Genomic DNA, 17,116 nt, shown 5'->3' on the forward strand with positions numbered 1-17,116 from the left:
TTGATCATTTAAGAAACTGTGGTAAAACTCTTTTGATATGATTTCAACATCGGAAATGTGTCATCAGGCCAACATTAAACCCACCAACTGGTTTGTCAGTTCTTTGCTGGAGCCAAGGGGAGGTGACGTAGCAACCACCTCCCCTTGGCTCCAGGAAAGAACTGAACCATGCTTCATCTCACTTAAATAAATAGCTCTGGTGCTGATTGTCCTCCACCATTTCTACAACTGTTCTGTTTCCCACACACAGCAGTCAAAATGGTAAGTAGCTTTCACAGAAAAATTAACTGTATTGAGTTTTACTTTCATTTGACTTTTGTTTTGGATATTGTCTGTAATGGCGTCAGTTTTGTGTCTTTTATTTGTAGTATAATTAGGATATTGAAACTTACTTGAAAGGAACAGTCCAACATTTTTGGGAAATGCACTTCACTATTGACAGAGACAGGCTAGCCGCACCCTACTGCTTTTAGTCCTTGTATTCACCAGGTCCTCTCTCAGGGCCTGGATAAACACAGCTGAAACAGACAACAATCTTCTCGTCTGACTCTTGGGGAAAATGGCAACTAAGTGTATTTGTATTTCTCAAAATTTTCGAGTGTTTCTTAAGTGCTATGGACTCCTACATCTATACACCTGTCAAATTGTAATCTTTGACGAGAAACCCCAGGAAACCCCACGCTGACCGTTAAAGAGGGGCGGAAATAATGATCCTGGAGTATGCACACCAACAACTAGGCAGCACATTTGTGCAGTTCAGATACTGCGTCTGTCCGTCTCAGGGGAACAGAGAAATATATTTTATGCCGGGCCTGTACAGTATACTTAAAACAGTTATATTTAAACCAACAATTCATCAACTTCAAGTTTATATCTCGATATATGAAACAGGGAGATTTGTCCTGACAATATTTGTAATTGACAAGATATCAGATTGCCACAAAAGCTTTAAGAATGAAACTTACTCTAAAACGGACAAGATGTGTTTCATTCACAGAAAACCAACTGCATCTCGTTTGTGTTCATGTTCAGCAACAGTGAACCTTTTTTTCAAGGCTGTGGGTCCATCCTTTAGGTCCTGTGCTCCTCAAAACTGATATTTCAATGTAACAGAGCAGAACTTAATGTAGAGTGTCAAAGGGAGGGAGAAAAATATGGTGCTTTTTAGGGAGAGCCAAACTATTATTGCTATTACTGTGACCACACCCAGTGGCTACAAATACACTCACTGGGGTTTGCCTTAGAGGAAATTTTTACTCAAGATAAAAAATTGTTATCAAAAAGTTCAATACTGTCCTAATTTTAATAAAATGTCTCAAAAATGTATCGCTGTCCCTGTGACTTTTTCTCATGATTTCAGGATTCCCTTTGCAGTGAGAATAAAAGTGTTTAGGTTAAAAGTTTTGTGTGGTTCCTTTTCCACAGCCAGTGTTCTGTCCATTTTGTGGAACTGGATTGACTGGCACTGTTGGATGTCTTTGTACCTCCTGTCAAAAGGACATTGGATTTATGGCACCTGCTCTACTTAATGGTAAACTCTTCTCTAAAAGTCAAATATTTCACTAGTGCTTGAGTTTAAATGTCTCACTTGTGCATGATGTGGTAAAGTGTTGATGAAAGATGTACACTTACTATTGTCAGTCATGCCAATTTTTAACATATATTGTAGAACTACTGATTTAGAATAAATGCCAACAAGTAAGAATCGGCTCTGTGCACCATGCTCTGCTCTGCAGAGCCTTTATCAAACCACCTGTAAACCATTTACTAGAAATCTTGAGTTCAGTTTCATCCCAATCTGAATGTTGACCATCACATTAAGAAATTGGTTCTGTCTTGTTTTTTTACAACTCAAGCAAGAATCAGTTCAGCACTGCATAAGAACACCACAGAGCAAATAGTCCATGTTTTTATGTCTAGACTTCTCGGTATTTTCTGTTTTTTATAGTCAGTGATTGCTCTACTTCACCTGGTTCAGAATGTGGCAGTCATGCTTTTGACAAATACTGAACATAGAGAACATATTACCCCCATCCTGGCCCACTTACACAGGCTTCATATACTGTTCACCAACTCTATTTTTTTCTTTGTTACTACTTTTTGTTATTATGTTTGTTTTTTATTAGATTTGCTGTAGATTCCTGCATTCCTAATGACCTGTTCTCCTTTCCCATCAGGCGCAGGAACAGTATCAGGTGAAATGACAGAGGCAGCCCTCTTCCGTCAATATTACCTACAGGGAAAAACTGAGGTGATCCTTGATTTTCATGGAAAAGAGCACATCATTCTTGTTGTCATTGTTGTATATTGTGTTGTGTTGTCTGTAATGTGTTGTTTGAATTTACATTGTGTCATCTAAATGCTGCTGAATTTATTGATTATTCATGATCTCCAAATCCAAGGTTGTTCAGAACCTAAAACCTGGTGACCTGATAGAAATCTTCCGTGATAACTTTCAGCACTGGGCTGTGTACGTTGGTAATGGATACGTTGTTGAGTTGGTTGTCATGGGTGAGTCATTATGTTACATTACTATGTTAGTACTGCTACTCTGCAAACTATGAACAGTCCAAGTAAAGATCATCATATAGCAGCTAAGATGACTTATTCTGCAGATCTGAGTGCAGACTTTGATTATTTATTTGGTTGAACTTGAACAAAACTCATCATAAAGCATGTTACAAACCATCACCACATATAACTTGTATAAACTGTGTGCCTCTTTATCCTTAGAAATCACCAGTTCTGGGGTTTCATCAGCCGTATCAGGAGGAGTGGCAGGTGCAGTGAGAAAGATAAAACTCCAAGATGTGGTCAACAGAGACAAGTGGCAAAAAAATAACGCAAAACATCCACGCAACGACAATACTTTGAAACCCAGGCCAGAGCAAGAAATTGTGAATGAAGCCCTTTCATATGTGGGGAAGGATATCAACTACACTGTTGCTACTTGGAACTGTGAGCACTTTGCCACCTGGTGCCGTTATGGCACGGGTCTTTCTCTACAGGTATGTAGGTGGATGGTTTAAATGGATAATTTAAAAGGCAATTTAAGACAATTAAGTAAAAATAAAATTCACATTGTTATAATTATTAAGGGTTAATTTCAGTATACTACAGTTTTTGCAGATAAACTCATATTTTGTGGTTTTGTGTGTTATCTTTTGGCACAGGTGAAGAAGACTGTAATGACTGCTTCCGGACTTGGAGTTCTTGGTCTTCTAGGTTCCTTTGTTTCAGGAGCCATGATCTCAAATGTCCCAGGGTCCTACTCCTCCTGAACACATTCCTCTGTCAGTACTCAGTAGATACTGATATTTTTTAGTCAAGCTGCATGTTGTTATAATCAAGTTCCATGTTGCTTTCTCCTGCTACATTCCCATTTCCCCCTGTCCCTTAGTTGCCACTCTCCACCAGTCCTCCAGATGCCCTCTGACTTTTCTGTCTGTATGAAAAGAATTGACTGAGTGGGACTTCAGATAATCACTTGTGTACCTAAAGTTATATTCATGTATATCCTGATGTAAGTTGATTAATTTTGAATAGGATGTGTGTTGTATGATTTTTGTGTCTCCACTCATCTCCCAACCTGCACTGGATTTCCTTGTTAATTCAATTAGTATTTTAGTCTTGTGTTTCTTTCCTGTCTCATTGGATCAGTTATTCTGTAGGCCTGCCTGCACTTCTGTATTCTGTTCCTGAGTCTCAAATAAAGTTATATTCTCAAGTTCCTGCTTTGTTCTGCATTTCCGTCCACCTGCTCCACTCTTCACGTGACACATTTTGATCCTAAATGTTCCCACTTACCCTTGTGGAAATTATAGTATAAGCACACTTACATATGTTCTCAAATTGAATGCACTTAGTGTTATTTGGACTTTGAAACATTTGAACACTGTATTTGATAGACGGATAATAACTATAGAATGGTTTCTGCCTGAGAGGAAGGGTGCAAACCTTTCAGCACTTTATTGATTGTTATGATGATGTTGCATTTAATTAACAACCCCATCTCTTTCACATGAATGTGCTTGTAGCAGCAGTAGACACACAGAGACTGCGCTGGTTGATAATCAGCTTTGGCGCTCTGGCCAATGTTCTGTGTAGTCACATAACCAAAAGACATCCTGAGTATGTTGAATTTGCTTCGTAGGGGAAGTGTCGATGGTAAAACAAACAAATAAATAAAGAGAACACAGGATAAAGCAGTTTGCACCAGGCGGGGAGTTCCGGTCCTCTGAAATGAGGCCAACACGGAAGTAACTTAAAACTGCATTCTATCAAAAGGCCACCAGGAGGCGACCGTTTTCGCGATTTGTCGTGATTGACAGGTTGATTGGTTCACAGGTTCAGGAGGGCGCCTCATGCCCCTCCTGATGCCCATATAAGTAGAATCTGTGGGGGTTTTTTACCCGGCATGCGCCGGAAATTTTCAAGATGGCGCTATCCAGATCCGAAACTATTCGCTTCCAAGCAGCAGTCCACAAACCAATGGGTGATGTCACAGAATAAAGATACAACATAGCAGTAGAGCTCATGACTTATGCAGTTAGTTCTCATTAAGCAAAAAATTGTGAATTCAATTTGCTGAAGCAAGTCTGCTCCATCTTTGCAATAGAAAGCATTTCGTTGAGCCACCTGCTGAATGATGGAGACTTCCTCTTTGGTAATATTCATTTTGTAGCTGCAACCATGCCTTCTTTTGATGGGAGGGAAAGGGCCAGTGTTGCAGAAAAAGTACAGGCTGGATAACTGTTAATTTCATATTGTTTGAAAAACTAAGTAAATATTAGTTACTTAGTAATGGACAGAGTCAGAATAAGTATAATAGTGATCCTTCAGCAGGACCGTATCTATTACACATGGGAGAAACTGATTCAGATATCTTAGTAATGCAATCTGTGTAAGACTTTAAATTGAATTAATCAATATCTAGAATTGATGGATCAGCTCTGTATACTGGACAAGCCTTCCTCCCACACTTCATCTGACACTAGAACGCCCAATTCTTCAACCCAGGCCTCCTTTAGATTGCTTATATTCACTGGTAACAAAAGCAGTGACAAGGTGAGAAATCAAATGTTTAAAGTTTGACTCTTTCTTTGGTTTGACTGTGTATTTTGGGATACACACTCACTCTCCAATACAACGTAGCCCCCTCTCCAACCAGTCCAGAAATAGAAAGGGGCGTTCCTGTTGAAGGCCAATGTGTAACAGGAAGGCTCCTCCTGTTTACATTTTTCTGTCAGTCGGCTTTTGAGATATGAGGGGCTTCAGTTTCCCAGGCAAATAAGAGGGTAAGACACTTTTATTTCTAATTCTTTCTGCATGCAATGGTGTCAAATCTCTGTAAACGTTTCTTGGGTAATAATATCTGTTAATGTTTTGTTACTTCAGCTGTCGAGTCTCTTTGAAAGTGAAACCAGGTCAACACCCTAAGACCACTTACCATGGTGAGTCAATCTCATGGCTGCTTGTATCATAGATACAGTCAAAGTCTACATACCTCTCCCAAGTCATAACACTTATTTTATTTAAAAGAAAATGGTTTGACTTTTTAGCTCTCTATGTATTAATTTATCTGCATGATGGGTGACAACAATTATTATACACATGTGCCAGTTCAGTAGTTTGTTAGAAAACTGTGAAGAACACTTTACAGAGGCCAAGAGAAATCATCAGACTGCAACATTTAACACCTTTGTTTGTAATTATTCTCATTATTTTATTGTATTTTTTGGAGATTCACAGCAATTCAGGAGCACTGATGCTCTCTGGAGTTTTGTTGCTAACAAACAAAAGTTATATTTTACATTAATTGTTACTCACAAACTCACAACGTTCAATATTCGTGCTTGTGATCTCTTAATAAAATATTTGCCAAACAGAATTAAAGAGAGAGAGTATTTAAAGTATGCATTGTTGTCAGAATAAGTTTTATTAGCAAAGTTGCAACATACAAAGAAAGAGTCTTTTATATATGCTACCACTAACATAAAATATCTGAGTTTGTTGTAATAATAATGATTAAATATACAAAGTAATATTAAAATGTAATACATTATCTTTTTGTAGAATGGAATAGTTGTGGACATAAGCTTTGAAATGAAATATTAACTGTACAAATAAAACAATAAAATGTGCTTTAAAAAATGAATTAAGTGTATGACATTTGTGAAGGTGAAAAGAGCAAACATTAAATGTTTAATCAACAATAAATTATTAAATTATGTTACAGTGGATGTTGAACACAATGTACAAGTCCAGTCCGATGAAAGACATGGACATGACAAGTGCAGGGATTAAAAGAGGGATGTGGAATGTAAAGTCTAGTTTACAGTTCAGTTATTTAGCGGAGCAACAGCTTCTGGAAAGAAGATTTTATGGATCTGATTTGTACATATTGTATTTGTGCAGCAGATTACAGTCACCTGTAGATCTGATGAATACTGTGAAATGATTTGTAGGACTGTGTATCAGTCATGCCTGTGCACAACACAAATGAGAACTCAATCATTAATCAATCAATAAAAATGTTTCACAAAGTGCAAACATGCTTGAAAGCTTCAGATTAAATGTCGTATTCATGTTTGGATGTCTGAACACAGGTAGTGTAACTGTGCCTCTGCTGGAGTCCAGCAAAGTCTAATCTGATGTGATTTGTATCCAAATGTATTAATTTCTTTATCTTCAAATCCAAGGGTGCCGGGGCAAACAAGGAGCCAGATCCTGGTGACCTGATAGATATCTCCCGTGGTCTCTATCACCACTGGGCTGTGTACATTGGTGATGGGTACATTGTTCACATGTTAGCCCCTGGTGATTCATTTTATTTATAGTTCAGTGCCAGTAATGTCAAGTCAATTTCACTTATGAAGTACCAAATTATAACAGAAGTCATCTCAAGGCATGTTTTACATAGAGCAGCGCCAGAAAAAGTCTGACATCACTATTAAGTTTTTTATGTTATATATTAAGATGGTTTCTTCATCGTCCACCTAAATAGCAAAAAATACCCACTCTTTAATTAAGTCATATAGATTAATTCTTATATGCATTTGTAATATTTAGTTATATTTCAGTGCCAGTAGTGTCAAGTCAGTTGTACTTATATATATTACCAAATTGTAACAGTAGTCATCTCAGGGCACTTTTCACACAGAGCAGGTATTTCAGTACTTTACCAGTTTGTTATTTTTCTACATGAGTAGCACTTTGCGACAGCAGTAAGGAAAAACTGTTAAATTTCCTTTGAACAGGAAGAAAGCTCAAGCACAACCAGATACTGGGTGGCTGGCCACCACCCAGTATCTGGTTGTGCTTGAGCTTTCTTCCTTCCTTTGCTTTCTTCCTTTTCTTCCTTTGCGACAGCAGTAAGGAAAAACTGTTAAATTTCCTTTGAACAGGAAGAAAGCTCAAGCACAACCAGATACTGGGTGGCTGGCCACAGAGAGAAAGAGAACAAAAATGAAAAGAATGATAATGATTACAATATGACCAATAATAATAATAATAATAGTAGCCACAGTTGCATCAAGCAGCCGGTCTTCAGTCACAGATTAAGATTCCATAACATACATGAATGGGACATGAATGTGTACAGAGGGAGAGAGGAGCACAGTGCATCATTGGAAGTCCCTTGGTAGTCGAGGCCTAAGGCAGAATAAGTGGCTGGTCCAAGGCAAGTCTGACCGGCCTGAACTATAAGCTTTATCAAAAAGGAAAGTTCTAAGCCTCCTCTTAAATGTAGAGAGGGTATCTGCCCCCTAGACTGAAACTGGAAGATGGTTTCACAGGAGCCTGATAGCTGAAGGCCTCCCATTCAACATTGCATACTGGGAGCACAGTGTTCTCATTGGTTAATGGGGCACTATGAGCTCTTTAAGATGCTCTTTCAGTTGTCTGCGTTAAGTAACTGAAAATTGCAGATCATCCAGGTCTTAAGTTAAGTTAATTGACCAGTTTGCTTTGACTTTCAGAGTTTATCTGGGGGGCCCAAATAAAGAAAGAAAAACTCCAGGATGTCGTCAACGGACACAAGTGGTGCGTAAATAACTTTTTCGATGACAATCAGGAACCCAGGCCAGTCCAGGAAATTGTGGAAGAAGCCCTTTCATGGGTGGGTAAGGATGTGGAGTACAGTCTCTCTGATTGGAACTGTGAGCACTTCGCCAACAAGTGCCGTTATGGCATAGCCAAGTCTGTTCAGGTATGTAGGGGGATCCACAATTTGGAATTTGCCTCTGGATGGTTTTCATCATAGAGAAACCAGGAAATTAGATGATATGAAACACACTGTTTATTTTTCACCATTAATAAATACATATACTGTGTCATAATCAAATTTTAAAATGATGATTATATTTATTTAGTAACTTAACGTTTTGTTTTAGATTGTGAGCCATGAAATCTGAACAAATGCTAAAAATTGTGATTCACATTGCAGCTCTAAAACATGAATTTATTTGAGTGTTCAGCAGCCGTGGAGGGAGTTATGGATGAGAAAAGTAGGCAGTCTGAAGTAAATGGTAGAGACTGCATTAGTCTTTTATTCATATGCTTAAAACGACTAACATTTACAACCTCTTGCGGTCATTGAATAGAGGTTTCTGTCAGTGGTTAAGGCAGAAGTAGAATGATGTTTTAACAACAGGAAAACTCAGAAGTTACAGTCACATCACAAGTGATGAATACTGCAGAAATATTTCTGTCTCTTAAAATTGTCTTTAAAATCTTAAAAACATATTCTCCATACAAGACCAATTTACAGCAGAGGAAAGATGTGTGGCATTATAATAATACAGTATATCATGTATTCATATGTGAGGGGGGATTTCAATATCAGCAGGCTATTGTACTTTTTTTTTTTTGCAACTTAATTCACGTTTGGTATGTCTGTGTGTTATCTACTTGTGCAGGTGATGATGTCAAAGCTAGTGCTTCCAGGGGCTGTCAAAGTTGCAGATGGTGCAATGAAAGTTAGTAGATTTATATTTCCCTTTGGTGGACCGTCAGCATCATTTTCGTCATCAAAGTCAAGCTCTCACTCCTCCTGAACTTATTCCTGCTCTGTGAGTCAGATTCAGTGGGATACTTCAATTTATTTGAAACATTTGTGTTTTTATAACAACTTCTTGGTTGTATATTTTTCAGTCAAAGGGCCCAAATGTTCCCACTCTACCTTTGTGAAAATAAACTTAATGTATAAGCATACTTCAATGTGTTTTTTGATTTAATGCACTTAAAATGGTGTTATTTGGACAGTACTGAATGTATAAACATGTAACTATATAATATAGCTGTGTGTGGTTGCTGCAAGAGGTTGCAGCTCCCCCTAGTGGCCACACCGAGGAACATTTTGCTGCTCATAATAGTCTTTTTTTTTATCACATCAGAAACAAATCATTTTCGTCTTTGGTGTGTGAGAGAAAAAAGGAATTTTTTAAAGATCTGATACAAGAGGAAGGCTACTTCTCAGCTGAATTAAAGAAATAGGAGAAAATGCTCACAATCTCATTTATGTTAACTTGAGCTCAGTTATGTTTAGGAAATAGGCCGGACAAAGTATTTCAAGATCTACAATTTCACATACTGACAGACATATGTGATGATAGAGATTTGCTTTCCTAATCATTTAAAGTTGTATCTGTACTGTAACATCACCTCCAGGTAAAATACCATCAGTATTTGCAAAGCATATCATCAATATGTAATTCAACCCTGTGTTCAACAGTCAGTGCTTTCTAACTGGCCACATGGTGGTGCTGTTGCATGTTTGAATATGTTAAGCACATCCATAGAGGAGATCTGTGTTATTGTGCTTCATGGTTAACAGATTAATAGCAAAAATGCAAATAGCTGTATAACAATCCAGTGTCGCTATTGGTATTTTTATGTTGATCACATGAACAGAATGTGTGTATCAAGCTTTATTTATTTGATTTTTAAATCTTTACTTCATGAGTAACCCTAACCCATGTTTCAATATGTTGAGCACATGTCCAGGGGGAGCATTTACACAAGTGTTACAGTCATTCCCATAGAACACCATGAGAAAAATATATTCCTTTAAATGTGCATATGTCACAATTTTATGTTCGTGTTGTACAAGGACTGCTGGCTTAATGTGTGTGTTTGCCATTTGGTGCTGATGAGGTAGTGTGCAGTGGGAGAATAGCTGTGGCCAAAATTGACAAAAATGTGACAGTTATCTGTAGTTTCATCACTACGAGTGACGCCTCTCATATTACACACTATCAGCATTAATCATACAAAAATATTCATGAAAGCAGCTCTAACCATTTTGAGCTGTTTTCCTGTTTAAAACTCATTCCCCTGTTTGCTCTGCCTCTCACTGCCTGAGCACTATACAAGGGCATAGCAGAGCATCCAAAGTCACTGAACCATAAAGCCATCTGGCTCCATCTGATCCACATCAGAACTGACCAATCTGATGCCATTTACACAGATGTACAATGGTCCAAATCAGATGAGGAACCCAAACAGCATGTTAGGGTCATTTCACAGGGAAACACACCAGGCAGCAGCAGTGGCCTCGGGGGCACAGATGCCAGCTTGTGACTGGAAGGTCATGACTTAAATCCCCGGATCCGCTGGGAAAAATAAAAAGATATGGACCATGAAAAGTGGACGAAGGAAGTTCCCCCTTCCCTGAGAATCTGGCTTGGTTCCCCAAAGTGAAGACATACAGTTTATTAACTACAATCTAATTCATCAGGAGACTTTACTTATTATAAATTAGACTAATGAGGATGCTCTGACAGAACAATTAAGGCTACTCTTGATTAACATGAATCTGAGATTTTGAGAAAAAATAATTCTGAATCACTGGACTTTACTAGTGCATCGTAGAGTTCAGTGGTTTCCAACCCTGCTCCTGGGCTCGTTATCAAGCAGCTGAAGCTTGTTAATGGGCTTGTAAGTTCATTATTAGAATCAGGTGTGTTAGAGTGGGGAGAAACCTAAAACATGCAGGGCAGTAGCTCTCTAGGAGCAGGGTTGGAGACCATTAGTATATAGTTCAGTGGTCTCCAACCCTGCTCCTGGAGAGCTACTGCCCTGCATGTTTTAGGTATCTCCTCACTCTAACACACCTGATTCTAATAATCAACTCGTTATCAAGCCCTTTGACGAGCCTCAGCTGCTTGATAACGAGTTAGAGTGAGGCGATACCTAAAACATGCAGGGCAGTAGCTCTCCAGGAGCAGGGTTGGAGACCACTGATATAGTTCAAACTAGCTCGATCTCCAGCAGCTAAAACAGTAACATGCTGCTCACACACTGATGCCTCAGTATGAATGATTATTTGTCATTATACAGACATAATGAAATACTGTTTGGCATATCTCTGGTAATTAAATAAGACAAAGCATTACAATTAAAGACACAAGGTAAAAGCAAGACAACTGGATAAGAAAACTAATAAATAAAAGCAGTAATGCAAAAGTGACTTTAGTGAGGTTTGTGTGTGCGTCACAGTCCTTAATCTATATGTGTGGGAGGGATTTGAAGGAGGCCATAGCTCTGGGCCTAAAAGCTATTCCTCAGTTTGTTTATTCTGTTTTTTATTGTCTTGATTGCTTGCCTTCTTTCCAAGTCTTCTGGCATATATGGTGTCCAGTCATAGGAGCTCCACCCTGACAGTGTAATGGGCCAACTTAACTACAGGATGCAGGTCTATTCGCTCAGCAGCTGTGCAGATGAGATAGCACACTGTGGAGCAGTTTGTCAGGATGGTTTCAGCTTTGCCCCTGTCGAAATTCAGCAATACTTTATGTGGGTGTTTGACCTGTTTCAGCTTCATGGAGAAGTAGAGTCTTTGTTTGGCCTTTTTCCCCCCAGTGTTGAGGTGTTGGTGGTCCATGTGAGCTGTTTTGACAAAGTGACCCCAAGTAACTTTTTTCCACTACCTCTCCATGTATGTACTGAGGGTAAAAAATATATAAATTAGGCTTCAAAGTTGTGTAAAAATCAGCCTATGTCTCTGCTCCCAAACGCTGTAGGCTTGCCCGCCGAGTTCGCTGACACCCCGCCCCCCTGTCAATCAAAGTCACCACCTCTACCCAAAACATGGACTCTACGTCTCTTTCTGCCGCTAGCTCACCTGCTAGCTCACCTGCTAGCTCGGCAGCTAACTCAGCTAACTGGCTAACTGTAGACTGTAGTAGTAATAGTGTTAGATGTAGTGACAATAACTGGCCACTAGGCAGGTTAACCACTGAGGAGAGCGGACTCTCGGTCTTATAGTAGGGGAGGGACCACCGTCACGCGGGTACGCCACTACGTCACGGAGTAGCCCTTTTTTGCAGGCTCAGAAAATCAGAAAAAATTAGAGAGTTAGAAACAGTTTAAGGCTCTATCTCCACAATTCGGTACTGCATAGTTTTCAGCCTTTTCACATGTTTTCTGTAAACATTTTCCAACACGTATAATATGTTTAGAAGTAAATCAATGAATTGACTTTACATGGACTTTAATTCTTCTGTAGTCTATGATCATCTCTTTGTTTTTGTGGTGTTGAGACCAGGTCAGTGTCCTTACACCACTTGGTCAGATGATCCACCTCATGCCCGCAGGCCGTTCCATCATTATCTGAGAGCAGGCCAACTACTGTGGTGTCATCCGCAAGATTAATTATGGTGGTGAGAGGTGTAGATGGGGGTGCAGTCATGTGTAAGAGTGTGAAGAGCATTGGACTCAGTGCACACCCCTGTGGGGTGCCTGTATTAATAATCTAATGATGCCATATTGTAGTATATCAGTCAGAGGGACCAAACCACTACTTTTCCTTCATCAAGTTCATCATAATTGCAGGCTTTTTAAATACAGAGCTTTTACTTGTAAGGAAGTATTTTGCTGTATTGATACTGTTATTTAAGAAAGGGTTCGGAGTAGTTACACCACTGCTGAACATATAAAAATAAGAAATGTATGTTCTGCTTTATTAAAAGTATTTTTATGAAAGTTTATGAGGTTATGACAGTTTCAAGGATGAGGACTCTCTTCTCTTTGGATTATCAGTACCTCAGGGAAAATTTCCCAACAGTACGAGTCTGAAACTGGGTTGTATCTTCAAAAAGTCCTTTCGAAAAAGGGGGGTTGTCTTATAATCAGGGTAGTCTTTTATTCAGGCCAATATGGTAATTTAAACACTGACAGTATTATACAAAGGACTGTAAAAGAACCATAGAAAAAAATCTGAGGATTTTCAGGTCACTGCGTAGTAGAAGGTGACGTGTGTATGATGAGACATGAAGGTGAAGTATTAAAACAGCATCCCTGCTGCTGTCTGGAAAAGTTATACCTCCAGATTGATGCTAGCATCCCTGAGAGGTTATACATCTGAGGCCACGTGACGTTCATTCAACACCTGACAGATACAGTTATATCAAGCCTCAGTTTTGGATTCAAGGACTTATCCCTGCTAGTCAGATGCAGCTGCAGGATTAGCCAAACCTACCAAAGTCCCACATTTGCAAGACTGTCGCTATTAAGTCAACATACTGTAATTTTTTGTGGGGTGTTTTTTGTTTTGTGACCATGCAAACATTGTTAAAATGTTGACAACATTATAATACAAAATTAAAACTTCATGGTTTGTTGGCAGAAAAATGCTTAATCTACAGCTACACATTTAATCATTTTAGAAGTTGCAAAAGATGCATCTAATTTGTGAGGACTCATGTGATATAGCACACATTTAACTTCATAAACAAGTAAAATCAGGCAGAACTAAGAAAAAAAAGTATATTTTAAGCACAGATTTTAAAGAAGTGATTGACTCAGCCAACTTGATTTCCTCTGGATGTAGACATTACTGTCAAGGCAGGAACATTGATAATTTTTAGTAAAACTGTGACAAAATAAGTACTACCGTAAAAGACCATGACTGTATATACTGCATCTTGATTCTGGCCCCCTGCAGTAGTTTAACTTGCTTCAGTGATGTGCAGATGTCCAGTTTTGTGTGTCGGACTTAAAACCTGCTGAAATACTGCTTTTCAGGCAGGTGTCGAGTTGGCTGTGAAGGAATCTTCCTTGTTATGATCTACTTCAGGTCCCTCCAGGTCAACAGTAGCTCCATATTTTTTTTATTAAATGACCTCAACACTGGCATCTGCATATATTCCTGTCAGCAGACTCCATGCCAACCCAGGCGTCTATCTGGCTATGGAGAAGGGGAGATAAGCAGTCAGCAGTTGTCTCAGGGTCATAGGTCAAAGTTTAAATCTTTCAGAGGGAAGAGTGGTAAGGGGAACGTATTTTTAGAATAATGCTGATCTAAATTTCTTCTCATTTAGGATGCAGAGAAGTATAAAATAAACGTATTAGGCACTATTTGCTGCAGTGTGCCAACCAGAACATTTGAGGATCTGAGGGGGGTAAATACGCCTTTCTTCCGTCATTATGTGATTGCATTATGAAGTCTCCTCAATACTTACTTAAGCTTAAGACATCTTCAATCTCCAAGGAATCTCCTTCCTTCAGCTCATCAGGAATTTCCACCACAGGGACATATCATGCACATTTCCAGCTCTATATTTATAATCTGGGGCTCTACTGGAATATGTTTGCATGACCTACAGTACAACAGGCTCCTTATTTATCTTATGCTGGCCCTTTATGCAGCCCCTCAGTTCAGCCTCTGTCTTAAACAGGCTGCTTTTTAGCACCTGTCTCTTTAAGGCCCCCCTTCCTTATGAGTCCACTCGGTCCTGATTGGTCAGCTTCAGTAAACTGCCCCTTGGCGGACATCTGCTGGCTCATGAGGCTGAAATACATCAGAAAACACAGAAATATGATCCAAAATGTGCGAGTGAACAACAACGCAAACAACCCATGAAACAACCAGAGCACATATCCACAAACAAAGGCCGTTTGTGGATATGTGCAAACAATCTGCCGTCAGTCCAAAGAGGAAGTAGAGATAACATAGCAAATGGAGCGTTCAGAGCAGACTGAAACTCTGGCTTTTGACATTTTACACATGTTCCCCCTCAAGTTTTGTAAGTTTGACCATATTTAACATAGACATCTGGCATTATAGCAGCATATAAATGACAGAAAATCCAATATGTCCCCTTGAAATGAAACGACAGCACACAACTTCTTTCTCCTTCACAGACTAAAGTTCTGCTGCTATTTGGCTAGAAGTTATATTTACCACAGCAATGCTCCTAACAGTATCAGTATTGTGACTTTAAATGTTCTTCCCAAAAAGTTAATCCAAAAAGAGAATCCCAAAGAGCTATCGGTGCTAGCAACAAGGCTAGTCATTAAGCTTTTTAACCTAAACTAAGATAAGATCAATTTAACAAACATACCTCTATTAGTGCAGCTTTACATTTAACTTAAACTAATTCTGTGCTCGTTTACATCCCACCTCTCTCTTTGTTCTCTTGTGTCCCATTCGGTCTGTAATGGACACATACATGATGACGGTGTAAGTGGACGGATCAATGTGGTCATGTCAGTGTATTGTCTGAGCTCAGATGGCCATCACAGTGCCATGGAAAGTCTCCTCGGGCCTAATCAATCCGCTGAACTATCAGTGATGAATATTGATCAGGTCACAGAGGATTAGTGAATGGTATATATTTGACCACAGGACTGAAAATAGCTTTATTTGTTTATCTACTCATCTGCCCATCTCTCATACATGAATCCATGCATTATGAGATCTGATATCAATATACTGTAAATAGATGATTGATCAAAAGCAGGGCTTATATATCCAGTGTACACAATGTTTGGTTGACCTTAGTGTTCATTTATGTAATGCTACATACATGTATTTGTATTATCAGACTTCCCTACAGTGTGTCCTATTACATCATACTGTGAGTTGTTTAATTTTATGCTCTCAGTCAAGAGCAGATGATAGCTTTTTTCTCACAGTTGTTATTTTATTTTAGAGTGAATCTCTGTGTGTGTGTAATGAAAATCCACTGTTTTATAATTACATCTGATTTGAAGCTCATTTAAAACACCTACTGCTACCTGCATTAACTGTTCAGGTCAGCAGGTCAGAGCACATCTGAGTCACAAAGCCTACGTGTGTGTTTAAAAAAAGACTTACAGAGTGAAAAACATAATGCCTCATTCTCTCCTCTGTGTGTTTTATTCAATGGGTATACCAGGAATAATTACATAAAAAACATGAGAAAGTGAAATAGATCATAGCGACAGTAACTGTGATTGGCTGAGACATCTATCAGTCAATCAATCAATGTGCTTTTTCAGCCTTAATATCTTTAATTTGTGAGCTGGACCAACATCAACAAGTCAAATCAGGTTTATTTATAAAAACCTAAAAAGCACAAATCACAAATGTACTCAGCTTTTTGTATTAATTATGTGTTATTTATAATTCTAAATTAATGTTTATTTTAATATAGATTTTTCTTTCTGTTCTCTTCTTTTTTATTGTGATTGGCTGTTGACACATTTACATTGCTGTGTGAACTAAAATGTTGATTGATGTGTTCTGTCCTTGCAAAAGAAATATTAAATACATGTCTATCTGTTGTAAAGCTTCAGCACTTCAGCAAACAACATCCTCTACCCTTGGACCGTGGAAAATAAAAATATAGAAAAAAATGCCATACCTGAATATATGACAGGCCTCATTATAAGTTGACTCTCACCTAGTTTTGGAAAAATAGCTTTTCAAAGATACGACAGATTTTCACACTCGTCCTATTTGGAAACTTTTCTTGAGATATTGAGAAACCAAAGAGTATGGAGTCCTCATGCTTGAGGCTTTTTTTCTCAAGTAAAGAAATTCAATATATCCAATTAAGTAGAGTGTAGATCCCACATCCGTGCAGCTTGTCTTCACACTCACACTGTCTCCTTTCAAACAGCTGGAAGTGTTGGAAAAATGTTCTTAGCTGCTTTACAGATGATTACAAATATGTTATACATAATATTATAAACCATGTATTCAGATGTAAAATATGTGTATTATTGGATTGTGTGAAGCTCTTTTCTGGATACTACCAGTAAATGTGCAGGTTATGTTTTCATAGAACAATTGAAGAAAAATTGACCCATAACCTTCAGCAGTACTTTTGCTTTCATCATTTGCATTTTA

The 17,116-nt window shown here is 38.5% G+C and overlaps 2 protein-coding genes across 2 annotated transcripts; both read left to right on the plus strand.

Annotated features, from left to right (window-relative positions):
- The first annotated feature begins 200 nt into the window (after nt 1-200).
- LOC133985421 (phospholipase A and acyltransferase 3-like) lies at nt 201-3,727 on the plus strand. Its single transcript, XM_062425030.1, has 6 exons — nt 201-261; nt 1,426-1,531; nt 2,178-2,251; nt 2,403-2,511; nt 2,734-3,008; nt 3,174-3,727. The coding sequence occupies exons 1-6, from the start codon at nt 259-261 to the stop codon at nt 3,279-3,281; spliced, it is 675 nt and encodes a 224-aa protein (XP_062281014.1). The 5' UTR covers nt 201-258; the 3' UTR covers nt 3,282-3,727.
- A 1,507-nt stretch (nt 3,728-5,234) lies between these two features.
- On the plus strand, nt 5,235-9,213 carry LOC133985422 (phospholipase A and acyltransferase 3-like). Its single transcript, XM_062425031.1, has 5 exons — nt 5,235-5,297; nt 5,398-5,453; nt 6,702-6,819; nt 7,980-8,209; nt 8,919-9,213. The coding sequence occupies exons 2-5, from the start codon at nt 5,451-5,453 to the stop codon at nt 9,054-9,056; spliced, it is 489 nt and encodes a 162-aa protein (XP_062281015.1). The 5' UTR covers nt 5,235-5,297; nt 5,398-5,450; the 3' UTR covers nt 9,057-9,213.
- Nucleotides 9,214-17,116: the final 7,903 nt, after the last annotated feature.

This window comes from Scomber scombrus, chromosome 9 (genome assembly GCF_963691925.1).
Source record: "Scomber scombrus chromosome 9, fScoSco1.1, whole genome shotgun sequence".
Lineage (NCBI taxonomy): Eukaryota > Metazoa > Chordata > Actinopteri > Scombriformes > Scombridae > Scomber > Scomber scombrus.

Coding starts and splice junctions, on each gene's coding strand:
- LOC133985421 (XM_062425030.1), top strand. Junction 1,532..2,177: donor GGCACCTGCTCTACTTAATG/GTAAACTCTTCT, acceptor CTTTCCCATCAG/GCGCAGGAACAGTATCAGGT. Junction 3,009..3,173: donor GCACGGGTCTTTCTCTACAG/GTATGTAGGTGG, acceptor CTTTTGGCACAG/GTGAAGAAGACTGTAATGAC.
- LOC133985422 (XM_062425031.1), top strand. Junction 6,820..7,979: donor TGTTCACATGTTAGCCCCTG/GTGATTCATTTT, acceptor TTTGACTTTCAG/AGTTTATCTGGGGGGCCCAA. Junction 8,210..8,918: donor GCATAGCCAAGTCTGTTCAG/GTATGTAGGGGG, acceptor CTACTTGTGCAG/GTGATGATGTCAAAGCTAGT.